Source organism: Narcine bancroftii, chromosome 11, assembly GCF_036971445.1.
Source record: "Narcine bancroftii isolate sNarBan1 chromosome 11, sNarBan1.hap1, whole genome shotgun sequence".
Lineage (NCBI taxonomy): Eukaryota > Metazoa > Chordata > Chondrichthyes > Torpediniformes > Narcinidae > Narcine > Narcine bancroftii.
The window spans coordinates 10,492,756-10,505,939 of record NC_091479.1 but is presented as its reverse complement, the minus strand read 5'-3'; the positions used below and the strand labels follow the sequence as shown (position 1 = coordinate 10,505,939).

The 13,184-nt window shown below is 53.6% G+C and overlaps 2 protein-coding genes and 1 long non-coding RNA gene across 7 annotated transcripts in view; 1 reads left to right on the top strand and 2 right to left on the bottom strand.

Annotated features, from left to right (window-relative positions):
• Nucleotides 1–1,628: 1,628 nt before the first annotated feature.
• Nucleotides 1,629–6,971, bottom strand: islr2 (immunoglobulin superfamily containing leucine-rich repeat 2). 3 transcript variants are annotated; one of them, XM_069902560.1, is made up of 3 exons: nucleotides 6,842–6,971; nucleotides 6,651–6,759; nucleotides 1,629–4,337 (listed from the first exon to the last, which is right to left on the bottom strand). In XM_069902560.1, the coding sequence occupies exon 3, from the start codon at nucleotides 4,325–4,327 to the stop codon at nucleotides 2,360–2,362; it is 1,968 nt and encodes a 655-aa protein (XP_069758661.1). In that variant the 5' UTR covers nucleotides 4,328–4,337; nucleotides 6,651–6,759; nucleotides 6,842–6,971; the 3' UTR covers nucleotides 1,629–2,359. The 3 variants fall into 3 exon arrangements, with proteins under 3 accessions (XP_069758661.1, XP_069758662.1, XP_069758660.1); XM_069902561.1 differs by lacking the exons at nucleotides 6,651–6,759; nucleotides 6,842–6,971 and adding exons at nucleotides 5,018–5,203; nucleotides 5,795–6,568; XM_069902559.1 differs by having other exon boundaries at nucleotides 6,651–6,971.
• Nucleotides 4,994–12,498, top strand: LOC138745493 (uncharacterized). Its single transcript, XR_011346308.1, has 4 exons — nucleotides 4,994–6,508; nucleotides 6,660–6,819; nucleotides 7,241–7,484; nucleotides 8,633–12,498. It is a non-coding gene; the product is annotated as an uncharacterized lncRNA (long non-coding RNA).
• The window catches only part of stoml1 (stomatin (EPB72)-like 1), a 37,587-nt gene continuing 33,801 nt past the window's right edge, over nucleotides 9,399–13,184 (bottom strand). Inside the window, exon 8 of one of the 3 annotated variants that reach the window (XM_069902569.1) lies at nucleotides 9,399–9,603. In XM_069902569.1, coding sequence (XP_069758670.1) covers nucleotides 9,413–9,603 — 191 coding nt within the window. In that variant the 3' untranslated portion in view covers nucleotides 9,399–9,412. Of the gene's footprint in view, nucleotides 9,604–12,305; nucleotides 13,103–13,184 lie in introns of those variants that run through there. The other 2 variants (XM_069902575.1, XM_069902574.1) reach the window with 2 other exon arrangements.

Sequence of the window (13,184 nt, the reverse complement as noted above, 5' to 3'; positions counted from 1 at the left end):
GGGGGGACTGGGAATCGGGAGGGAGGGGGGGAACTGGGAATCGGGAGGGAGGGAGGGGACTGGGAATCGGTCGGAAGGGGGGGGGACTGGGAAACGGGAGGGAGGGGGGGACTGGGAATCGGGAGGGAGGGGGGGACTGGGAATCGGGAGGGAGGGGGGGGACTGGGAATCGGGAGGGAGGGGGGGACTGGGAATCGGGAGGGAGGGGGGGACTGGGAATCGGGAGGGAGGGAGGGGACTGGGAATCGGAAGGGGGGGACTGGGAATCGGGAGGGAGGGGGACTGGGAATCGGGAGGGAGGGGGGGACTGGGAATCGGGAGGGAGGGGGACTGGGAATCGGGAGGGAGGGGGGGGGACTGGGAAACGGGAGGGAGGGGGGGACTGGGAATCGGTCGGAAGGGGGGACTGGGAATCGGGAGGGAGGGGGGGACTGGGAATCGGTCGGAAGGGGGGACTGGGAATCGGGAGGGAGGGGGGGACTGGGAATCGGAAGGGGGGGACTGGGAATCGGGAGGGAGGGGGGGAACTGGGAATCGGGAGGGAGGGAGGGGACTGGGAATCGGTCGGAAGGGGGGGGGACTGGGAAACGGGAGGGAGGGGGGGACTGGGAATCGGGAGGGAGGGGGGGACTGGGAATCGGGAGGGAGGGGGGGGACTGGGAATCGGGAGGGAGGGGGGGACTGGGAATCGGGAGGGAGGGGGGGACTGGGAATCGGGAGGGAGGGGGACTGGGAATCGGAAGGGGGGGACTGGGAATCGGGAGGGAGGGGGGGACTGGGAATCGGGAGGGGGGGACTGGGAATCGGGAGGGAGGGGGACTGGGAATCGGAAGGGGGGGACTGGGAATCGGGAGGGAGGGGGGGACTGGGAATCGGGAGGGGGGGGGACTGGGAATCGGGAGGGAGGGGGGGACTGGGAATCGGGAGGGGGGGACTGGGAATCGGGAGGGAGGGGGACTGGGAATCGGGAGGGAGGGGGGGACTGGGAATCGGGAGGGAGGGGGGGACTGGGAATCGGGAGGGAGGGGGGGACTGGGAATCGGGAGGGAGGGGGGGGACTGGGAATCGGGAGGGAGGGGGGGGACTGGGAATCGGAAGGGGGGGACTGGGAATAGGGAGGGAGGGGGGGACTGGGAATCGGGAGGGAGGGGGGGACTGGGAATCGGGAGGGAGGGGGGGACTGGGAATCGGGAGGGAGGGGGGGACTGGGAATCGGGATGGAGGGGGACTGGGAATCGGAAGGGGGGGACTGGGAATCGGGAGGGAGGGGGGGACTGGGAATCGGGATGGAGGGGGACTGGGAATCGGGATGGAGGGGGACTGGGAATCGGGATGGAGGGGGACTGGGAATCGGAAGGGGGGGACTGGGAATCGGGAGGGAGGGGGGGACTGGGAATCGGGATGGAGGGGGACTGGGAATCGGGAGGGAGGGGGGGGACTGGGAATCGGAAGGGGGGGACTGGGAATCGGGAGGGAGGGGGGGACTGGGAATCGGTTCTCCTGGGGGGAGAGGGTAGAGGCATGAATTGCAAAACCTGTAAGGGCTTTGTGTCTCTTCTGACCTTGCACGGTCTCCTCGGGGCACAAGATCTAACTCGATATCGTTCTCTCAAGGAAGATTCCACGAATTCCAACTAAGTGTTTTGTTTTTAATGTATTGAATACAGCGATATAGCATATCAGGAAAGGGGGGGGGGGTATAAAAGCAGGGAGGGGAGTAGGTTGTCACATCGCACACCCCAGGGTCCCAGGACTTGACCGCGGCGGCGAAGTTCCCCCATCTCCCGACATCGTACACCAGTTCCTCGACACGAACGCACTCCATAGACAGGCCGAACAGTCACTTTCCATGTAAGACAGACTCCTCTCTCAAGACAACACAGTGGGCGAGGGTGCAGGAGCGGACTGGCTGAACACCGAGACGTACACATCAGCTTCACGACATCAACGCGGGGCGGGTGGAGCAGGGACTCCTCTCAGCGAGAGTCAGTGGAGTGATGGGCCTTGCCACCGTGTCCAAGTGTTGGGGCGAAACCACGAGGAGACTCTTTCTCTGACCGTAAGAGGGGCTTCAGGCAATTTCTGCCCATGGCGAATCTGTCTGCCTTCCAGCAGGCAAAAACCAATTCCAGGTAACGTGGCCCCGTCCTTATGACATGAGAAGAAATGAAATGCTTTCAACTCCCGAATCGATGTGTTTCAAAGTTAAATCCTGATCCTATCAACTAAAAAGCACGGCAGCCCGACCGTGTGGGGGTCCAGACGTTTGTTGAGGGTGGGGGTGGGGGTGGGGGTGGGGGGGGGGCGAATAGGGTTTAGATTGGTCGATTTCGAGTGCGTTCCTTCGCACCCCCCCATCTCAGCGCACGGGCCGCCTGTAATTTCCATTGATTTCCTGGCTGATGTTGACGGCCTCGGCCCCGAGCGGCAGGCGGTCGCTGTACTCCGAGCACATCTCGTACTCGTCTTGGTTGGCCTTGACTTGAGACTCGGCGACGCCCTCGGCTTCGATGCTCCCTCCGCCCGCCTCGCTGGGCTCGTAGACCTGCGCCGAGCCGCCCAGCGAGGAGGAGGACGCGGCGGCGGCGGCGGCGGCTTCGAAAGGGCTGCCCGCCGCCTCCTTCTCCGCTTTCCCCGGCGCCTGTGTCTTCATGATCAACTTGTAGGTCTTGCCCTGATACTTGTAGAGCAGGTGGCAGCAGGTGGCTCCCAGCAATGGGACTGTGGCCAAACCCAGGAGGAAACAGCTGACCACAACCATGATCAGCAGACTTGGGATCTTCCTTCGGGTCGTGAAGACCACCTGCACTTGACAGACTCGGCCCGTGTCCGTAAAGCACAGGGTGTAGTTGGAACCCGGCCGGAGGTTCTGGAAGCGGTAGGAATTCACCCCGTTCTCGATCATGGACCATTGCACCACAGACGGGCCCTGTCCGCTACACAGGTACAGCCTCTGGGGGTTCTTGGCGCTCGGCGACCTCTGGAATGGGGTCAGCTGCACCTTGGCGTCGCTCTCGCTCACCTCCAGGGCGATAACTCCGAAGTCGAAGGTGTGTCTCTTCATCTCCCAGCTCTGGTTGAAAGCGTGGTTGGAGATGTAGCGACTCCCTGGTCTCCTGACGCAGCTCTGGGCGTCCGGAGCGCTTGGGACGGGTCCTCGGGGCGGGGTGTCGCCCGCGGTTGGCTTCAGGGTCCAGACCGGCCCTCGCCGGCTGGCGTCGGCTTCCGACTTGCTCAAGGTGCCGGCACCCGGCGACGATCCCTTGGCGAGGCTGGGGTCCCGCTTTGAAGTAGGACTGAGAACCACTTCCAAAGAAGACTCGTTGCTTCCCATCGGATTGGTCGCCAGGCAGGTGTAGATGCCTTCGTCCGATTGAGTCAGGCGGGGGATAAGGAGGGTCCCGTTCTTGAGCACCGCCAGCCGCTCCTGGTCCTCCTTCCCGGCCGCCAACACCCTCCCTCCCTCCGTCGCCTTCGCCTCGTTGACCTGGCTGTTGGCCTTCTGCACCTTCCACTTGATCTGCGGGAGAGGGTTGCCCGTGCTGCTACAGTGGAGGGTGAGTGAGTGGCCCTCGAAGAACCCGGCCTTGTCGTGGCCGCCCTGGAAGCTCAAGGAGACCAGAGGCGCCGTGCAGTTCAACGGCGGGAAGTCCCCCACCGCCGTCCCTCTCAGCTCAGCCGGTTCCGAGCACTGAATGTCTTGCCTCTCCGGGATGGAGATGAGCGCCTGGCTGATCCAATCTCTCAGCCACTCCAGCTGGCAGCGGCAGGAGAAGGGGTTGTTGTAGATCTGGAGGTGGGACAGGGAGACCAGCGAGTCGAAGGTGCCCTCCGCGAAGGTGCGGAATCCATTGCTGTTGATGCGCAGGGAACGCAGGTCCCGGAGTGTGGAGAAGGCGTCTCTGGGCAGCCCCACCAGAAGATTGTTGTTCATCTTTAGCAGCTGCAGGGCGGTGAGGTTGTGCAGGTCCTGCCAGGGGAAACGCACCATCTGGTTGTGGCTGATGTCTAGGTTTTTCAGCTGAGACAAAGATGCCAAGGTGCCCACTTCCACGCTGGAGATCAGGTTGTGGGCCAGCCACAGCGAGGTGACCTGCGGCACTCGCAGGAAGGAGTTGCTCAACAACGACTCGATCTTGTTCGCCGAAAGGCTGAGGGTCGTCACGTTGAGAGGCAAGCCGTCGGGAACGGAGGCGAAATTCTTGTAGGCGCAATCGGCGAACTGGTGAGAGTACTTATCCTGGCACACGCAGAGCTCCGGGCAGGCGCGGGCGCTCCAGAAACCCGCCAGGCACCAGGCCCCCAGCATCACCAGTCGGCCTGCCATCTTCCCCTCCCTGCAATAAAGCAAGCAAACACACACACACACAACCAGCAGCGGGTTTAGTGTCCCTTCCCCCATCAGGAGCTGGAAGGTCAAACCAGAAACCCAAGGACAGGGTCGGATGCCACAGTGTGGATGACCCTTGCGGGTCCAAATCCATACACAGGCAAGTTGTCAAGAAGGCCTTTGGGAGCTGCACTTCATGATGGAACTCTACAAATCTCTGGTGAAAGACCACCCTTGGAGCATTGTGTTCTGTTAGGAAGGGTGGAGAAGCTCTGGAGAGGGTGCAGATATTTACCAGGACGTTGCCTGGATTGGAAAGTAAGTTTTACGACCCAAGGTGAGCAGAGCTGGGACTTTGGAGAGGGGAAACTTAATTGAGGTCTACAAGATTATGACAAGCAGAGATAGGATGGAGACCCAGTGCCTTGGGGATGGGGAGCGACCGGCAGACGCGGGAGGTCCTGAATCCCCCGGGAATTTCACCGGGACAAAGTAGGGTCACCGCTCGCTGTGGCCGTCTTGGAAGGGAACGGTCGGATTATCCCACACTCCCACCCACACAGAGAAAGTTTTATTCATTACATCCCCGAAGCCACCAACCCCCCACCCCCCCCTTAATTGCCGCCGCTTCTTCGAGAATTCGCTACCCATAAGTAATGTTTTCCCTGGCATCACACCGTCGGTTACCTTAAATCCGTGGTTTCCCTGTCGGTGGGAACCCGTGTCCTTAGTTTACTCTAATAACACTCAATGCGGACCCTTCCTTCTTTTTTTCCTGAAGGCGACCGTCCCATCACTGTGCGGTCTGCAGCCACGAGGAGCCGATGTCCCCGGCAGCTTCTCACCAGGCCGGCAATAATAGGTGATGACATCCTCATGAAAGCAGACGCGAAGCTGTGCTCCACATTCGCCTTCAGCGCGTATGGACACACACATTCACACCACCCCACCCACACATTCACACCACCCCCCAGACCCACACATTCACACCACCCCACCCACACATTCACCACCACCCCCCAGACCCACACATTCACACCACCCCACCCACACATTCACACCACCCCACCCACACATTCACACCACCCCACCCACACATTCACACCACCCCCCAGACCCACACATTCACACCACCCCACCCACACATTCACCACCACCCCCCAGACCCACACATTCACACCACCCCACCCACACATTCACCACCACCCCCCAGACCCACACATTCACACCACCCCACCCACACATTCACCACCACCCCCCAGACCCACACATTCACCACCACCCCCCAGACCCACACATTCACACCACCCCCCAGACCCACACATTCACACCACCCCACCCACACATTCACCACCACCCCCCAGACCCACACATTCACACCACCCCACCCACACATTCACCACCACCCCCCAGACCCACACATTCACCACCGCCCCCCCACCCTCATACACGCACCTACTTTACCGTGCTACAATTTTTAACGCTGCGAGCCTGAATGATGGAAACGGCGAGACTGTTGCCCAATAATTCAAATACTGGATTATATCACAAAATGAGCACGTATTAAATTGAACCTTAAATCTGAACGAAGAGTGAAAATGTGAGTACCCCTCCCTTTCATTCGTACCTTCACTTTTTCGATTTTTGAAACATTCATGGTAAATGACAACTTTCCCAAAGCTTAATTCTGCGATATTAACCGGGGTTGGAGAGGATTCAGCTGGTATTGTTCAAGTAAAACCCCGTCTCCTCTCCAGAAACACGTTTGGGACTATTTTCTAATTAGCCGGTGGCCAGATCGCTTGCAAATTCTTTGATCGCTGAATTCTGAATTTCGAGACTGCATTTAAAAAAACCCCCCACAAGAATGTAATTTCGAAACAATTTAAACTGTTGTGGAGGAGACGGGCACAACGAGAGTGGATCAAAATGGAACGGCTTCTGCAGGAATGTCAGATCGGAGGGGATCGAAATAACGAGCGCCGTGGGGATTTACGGTCCGAACTTTGAGTTGGATTTACGACGCATTTCCGATTCATCAGCCGCCGACCTTTGCGCGGCCAGGAGATTTCGTTAATCATTTCTTTCCGAGCTGTGCGTTATTTGTGGCAGGAGATGCTAAACCCTTGACGCGTTTGAACTCTGAACGGCCTGAGAAATCGCCAAATGGACAAAACGGTAAAATTGATGGCCCAGTGACTCCCTTCCTTTCGGTTCTGTCTCCGTTTATTCGACCTCCTGTTTTGCAAAATCGTGCATTGGATAAACTAGAATTTAGTTTATTTTGTATTCCAACGAGAATAAAATAAAATGATCTTACCTTTAATAGGGTGGGATGCAGATGTCCTGAAAGTCTGAGCGCGTCCGGAATTCAGGTCTGAAATTTACGGTCTTCGGGGTAAAAGTGGCGAGACGGCGGCGGAAGATTCCTGCGGGAGCAAATTGGAAATTGTAGGCGTGGAGATTCCAGGGCACGCGTCGGCTCCAAGGTGCGTTTTCCACTACCGTTACATTTGGGGGCTGCAGATGGACACACGCCCGTGCCTGGACGAGGGAGGGTTTGCTCGGGAATCTCCGAGCGCGTTCCCGCCGAACTCGGGGACGCGCAGCCTCTCCCAGATACCGCGCCTCCTCAATCGAGCAACAGCCAGAGAGAAGCGGGTGGGGGGGGGGGGGGGGGAGATTGTGCGAGGAGGAGGGAAAGGAGGGAAAGGGGAGAAGGTGAGAATTGAAGAGGGTGTAAGACCCTGCGATTATAAGATCGTGAAGGAACAGAAATCCCAATTTCGACAGAGTTTGTCTCCGGTTACCACGTCGGAAGCAAGAGTCGTACCGTCTACGGATGTGTGTGAATCTAGTGCCTGCTTTAATATAAAATCGCGATTTTTAACACCTATTTGTTGCGTGCAGACGTGAACGTTGGACCCCAGGAGCAGAGCCCAAGCTGGAAGGGGCAGAAACCAAGGGATGGCTCCCTCCCGCACTCCTTCCCTCTCGCCTCCCCATTTCCCTCCGCCACTCCTCTCCCTCCTTCCCTTCCCCATTCCATCCCTCACTCCCCCCCCCCCCACCCTCTCGCTCCCTCTCTGTCCGTCCCCCTCTGCCTCTCGCTCTCCCATCCAAGGCGACCAGCAGCACTGGACGACCGCAGTCGGTAGGTATTCGGTCAATTGTGTCTATTTCCAGATTCGGGTTCAGAGATATATCCCCATATCAATCATTAATGTGAATATTAACACATCAAGAATGTGCGGGTAGATAATGGAACCATATGTTATCGGAATAGTGTAGGGGATTGATTAACAGGTAGATGTCTACAGAAAGATCTCGATATAATTGATATATTTTTTAATGTTCTACTTTATTTCGGTTAACATCGGCGCATTATTAGTTCAATATCTATTTGAAAGGGTGGAAGTTTCAGGGATATAGTTTCGATGGGTGGATGTGTGTTCCATGTCCCCGGTTCGATGCCCCGTTCTACCGGAGTGTGATGCGAACCGGCGCCCGTCTCCCTCTCACGGTGACAGTGACCACTCACGCTGTGTCCTGAGATGGACGGGCAACCTGAATTTGGGTGGGGAAGGGGTTGGGGAACCGTGTGGTTACATTAAAATGCTGTCCTTTGTCATAACTTTATCTCCCGCCGATCGATGGACACACCCATTGGGATCTCACACCGGCTCACTCCCTCGTTCCTGATACATTTCACCCAGAGAAGGTGACGAAAAACTATTTATATTAAAAGCAACCCATCAGTCCCTCAAAGGGTGAATCATTCGGACGGCGTGAAATATCAGTCAGGAATTTTCGCTTCCATTTTGATAATTTTCCTTAATGACTTTGTAAACTCGATAACCAACAGTATGGGATTTTTTAAAAAATCAACCCTTTTTCCCACTCACATCCCACTTGAAGTAATCCCTATGCCATAGGTGCTCTGTGATTAGTAAGGGATTTCTTAAGGTGGGATGTGGGTGGAAAGAACTTTGAAAACCCCTGTTTTAATCGTGCCTCATTGACTCGTTATGTGCACGGGTTCAGAACTCCAAAGGAAATGGGCAAATTACAGTTTTTCTCAAGCAAAATATTCCAGTAACAACTGGGTCTAGAGCAGTGGTTTTTAACCTTCCCTCCCCACCCACCTTAAGCAATCCCTTACACAGAGCACCGTTGGCATAGGAAATACTTGTATGTGAGAGGGGGGAAAAAAAGGTTGAGAACCACTAGATTAAGGTGTGGGAGTTAAGACTTTTTGTTTTGCTGATCTTTTTTTCTGGATTGAAATGTCTAAACCTGCAGGAACCCACCTCCAATTGAAATGAAAGTGGGTGCAAGACCGTTCAGTTAAGGGCTTGGGTATAACCGTATTCAGAAGGCAATCGGAGACCAATGTTGGAACGTGTTCCCCACGAGATGCGCGCAACAGTTCGGCCGTCCCATCGGCGTCGCCCCTGTTTTATGTGAGCGTTTATTCCCAGTATGTGTTCCCCAAAAGACGCAAATAATAATGTCGCAGATGAAGAACAAAGTAGGAGGAAACTCTAGATCGAGCGACGGGGGTGGGTAAGTGTTTCTGGTGAGATTTGGACAATTTCTTTCAGCGAATGTCTTGAACCCACTGTTCCTGGAATCTTTCACTCAACAATTCTACGTTTGCGGAAAATATCCTAAACCTGAAGTAAAAGAAAAATGGCTTTCAGTTCAAGCCAACGGCGAGAGTTGGTGCCCGTTGGGATCCGGTTAGGACATCGGTAACAAATCCGTCCGCTCGTGTTTCAGTGCAAGGCGACCAAGAGACACAGGGGCTATCGTTGAAATAATTGACCTCTCCACACGTAAAACTGAATATTCAGGTCTCATATATCCACTCAACACATAGGAAAAATATAAGCATGTACATACACATTCATGAATTGCCAGGTGTGTCCACCTGAACATCTTGATACTACATACAGACAACAAAATATATTCTCATGCTCGTTGGGTATTTTCACGCAATTTAGAAAGCTGAATTGAGGAGATCAGAATACTTTTTTAATCCGAATAAATGTCCAGGGCGCTGGTATAGAATTGTCCGTTTTAATCGTGAAATCGTTTGAAAAAAAACATATTATCCAGCACAACGCAACTGTATTCGTTATCTTTACTCGCCTTAATGCCAAGTTCCGCTCCGAAGGGCGTTCGTTTTATCTGATGGGTTGGAGAAAGTTCTCTGTCCATTTTTAACCCAGTCCCAAGCAGCTTGAAATCAACCTGTCCCGGGATCGGTTCTGCGCCGTAGAATTAAAATTTTAAATGTGATTTTTAATTAAAATGTAGACATTCAGACCCTTTCGGCCCACGGGTCCGTGCCACCTAATTAACCTACACCCCCGTACTTTTTGGAAGGTGAGAGGAAACTGGACCCCCCCGGGGAAAATCCACGCAGATATGGGGAGAACGTCTTCCAGACAGCGCCGGGTTGTGTTTAAGCATCCGGGATGTGTCAAAGATCGACACACGCCTGGCGAAGCCGGCTTTCCTGAGATTGCTGCCCAACTTTCAGTTACAGCGGTCGAGATGTTAACGTTTACATCTTTATCGCCTCAAACCCGCCATGGAAACGCCAATAACAGATACCCCCGTGGGCACTGGACCGACAATGCATTTCATTTACTTCAAGGCGTTTGTGTATTTATTTTATTTAATCCCACCAGCCCGCGCCGACCAATTACATCCATGTCACCAATTAAGATGCCAACCCGGTATAACTTTGGAGGGTGGGAGGAAACTGGAGTCCCCGGGGGAAACCCACACAGACACGGGAGAACTCCTGACAGACAGCGCAGGATTCGCTAGGGTACTCTACCCAGTGGTTCTCACCTTTTTCTTTCCACTCACATCCCACTTTAAGTCATCCCTCTGCCATCGGTGCTCTGTGATCAGTTAGGGATGGCTTAAGGTGGGATGTGAGTGGGGAGGGAAGGTTGAGAATCACTGCTCTAGACCCAATTGTTACTGAAATATTTGGCTTGAGAAAAATTGCCATTAGCCCATTTCCTTTGGAGTTCCGAAACTGTGCACATAACGAGTCAATGAGGGACGATTAAAACAGTGGTTTTCAAACTTTTTCTTTCACCCACATACCACCTTAAGCAACCCCTGACTAATCACAGAGCACCAACCCTATATCTTTCTATCCATATCCGTGAATTTGCTGGTGGACAGTGGGAAAGGGATGCCTGACCCCCCCCCCCCCCCTCTTCAGACTCCAGTTAAATCTACGGTGAGATCAATTTCAGATTTATTGTCAGAGTACATACACAACATCACATACAACCCTGAGATTCTTTTTCCTGCAGACGCGGCAGAATTACCACTTACTGGTAGAGTACACATGTAAACAAATAAAGGAATGTAAACAAACTGACTGCAATAGAGAGAGAAACGATAAAATGAAAAAGAGTCCTGATTGAGTTTGTGCTTGAGGAGTCTGATGGTGGAGGGGGAACAGCTGTTCCTGAACCTGGGGGGGGCGAGTCTTGTGGCACCGACACCTCTTTCCAGAGGGCAGCAGCGAGAACAGAGTGTGTGCTGGGTGGGGTGGATCCTTGACGATTGCTGCTGCTCTCCAATGGCAGTGTTCCCTGTAGATGTTCACGAGGGTGGGGAGGGTTTGGCCTCTGATGTCCTGGGCTGTGTCCACTGCCTTTTGTAGGCTTTACCAGATCAGGTCAGCTCCAGAACAAACCTCACAGCACTTCCCTCCATGACTGACCAAAGGCTCGCTATAGCAGAGGAATAGCTCGTGACAAGCCACACTGGGAACGCTGCGATCACCAACCGGGCTGGTAATACTGTGTGACACAATTAAAGATGTTGTGACAGATGAAAGGTGAAAAACAAGATTGATTAAATTGTGTACCCACACAGTGGGAATCTACACAGCCTCAACTCCTGCGGCTCTTTCTGAGCCACCGTTAGTGGGAATCAGGGTCTTTACTCTGTTTCCAAGGTCGACTTTTTCCAAAGGCTTGGGATGGAGGGCCTGGGGTTTTTCTGCAGATCTTAGCTCACAGACACTGGTACCATGACAGGGAAAGCTCAGCCTCCGGGTTAAGCAAAACCCAGACATTTTATGGCTTACTGCAGATGCTGGAAAGCCGAAATAAAATCAGAAAGCTCTGGGGAATCTCGGCAGGTCAGTCTGCATCCGTGAGAAGAGAAAGAAAAAGCGTTTCATGTCCGAGATGGATGGTAACCCCCCCTCTCCATTGTTCCCACTGCTGTCCCCCAGAACCCACCCACCTCATCGACTCTTTCCACCATCATTGGGTAGGCACAGCCAATCAGCTCAGAGGTGTCCTGTCAGCCTCTCCAGTGGGACTTCCATCCAATCCAAATGAAAACATCCTTCCACACTTCTGAGAATTGGCCCAGTTGTGAGGAATATCATTTGGTGCCTTACCTCTGTTGCCCTTCAAATGCCAAATAGCCCACTCCTCCCATCGGAGGCGAAGCAATGACCCACAGAATGCTGACCACGGGGGGGGGGGTGGACCAGCAAGGGGCAAGAGGCTGAGGAACACACAGGCGGCAGGGGCCTCGAGGTGAGGATCCCACATAGGCTGTAGGCAGCTGGTGACCACGGTCAAAGGATTCACACCAGGCTGTGGACAGCTGGAGACTGGCTGAAGGGGTACCGGAACCAAGATGAGAGGGTGCCAAAGGGTTCGTCATCATGTTGGAGATTTGGATCTGGACCTCGTTGCCGATGGTTTGGACTGGCTGTGGGATCATTGGAGGTGAATCTTGGGGACTCTGGGGTGGCGGGGGGGATCTCTTCTCTAGTTCTGACTGTAAGAGGCTCCTGGCAATTGCTGCCGATAGGAATGCTGTCTGTCTTGTGGCAGACTAAAGGCAATTTCATGTAATATCACACTGTTATCATTAGCCAATAAAGGAGTCTTGAATCACGACAAACCCCACCGGACAACGACTTTGCCTTTTAATTGTATTTCTTTACTACTTCAGTATGTAACACATACTCATTAACCCTTTAATTACTGGATTTGAGTCACAATCCCCAAATTAACAACTGGAATCAGATGTTACCCACTTTCGATGAACCTGGCCAGGGACTAATCTAGTGAGGGTCTTCCAAATGATGTCTGTAATTGTTATTGATTATCACACAAGGCACCCTTACATACACGTCCTTAAACTCTCTGGATATTACTTTGATTTCCAACCACAGAGAACATCACAGTATAGTACAGGCCGACCCATAAAACAAAATCCTAAATCCTCCCTAACTCATGTATTTCTGTGCCTGTCTCCTAAATGCCCTTATTGTACCAACCTTCAACCCGGGCAAGGTACACCAACAACTCGGTGCAAAAAAACTTACTCCTGATGTCCCGTTCCCCCCCCCCACCAAACCTCCCTCCCTTCACTTTGTACAGATGATCTCTGGTCTTTCCTTCTCCCACCCTAGGAAAAAGGTGCAATCTTCTATCTAGTCTCCTCTCATCCTTCTTCACTCCAAAGAGAAAAGTCCCAGCTCTGCCATCCTTGCCTCATAAGTCATATTTTCCAATCCAGGCAACACTCTGGTAAATCTCCTCTGCACCCTCTTCATGACCTCCAGATCCTTCCTGTAATGGGGTGACCAATATTTCGCGTGGTCTCATCAGAGATATGTCGAGCTGCGCCTTCTCCATGTATGTATTTGCTTCTTTCCTTTTCGCCAATTCCTGCGGGATTTAGGGATTGCTTTAGCCACCTGCACTGCAATGATCAAAATTTACATTTCATTTAAAACTACAGCATTACATGACACAAAACATACACAGATCTACACCTAAAACCA

Coding starts and splice junctions, on each gene's coding strand:
- islr2 (XM_069902559.1), bottom strand. CDS start 4,327: ATGGCAGGCCGACTGGTGATGCTGGGGGCCTGGTGCCTGGCGGGTTTC.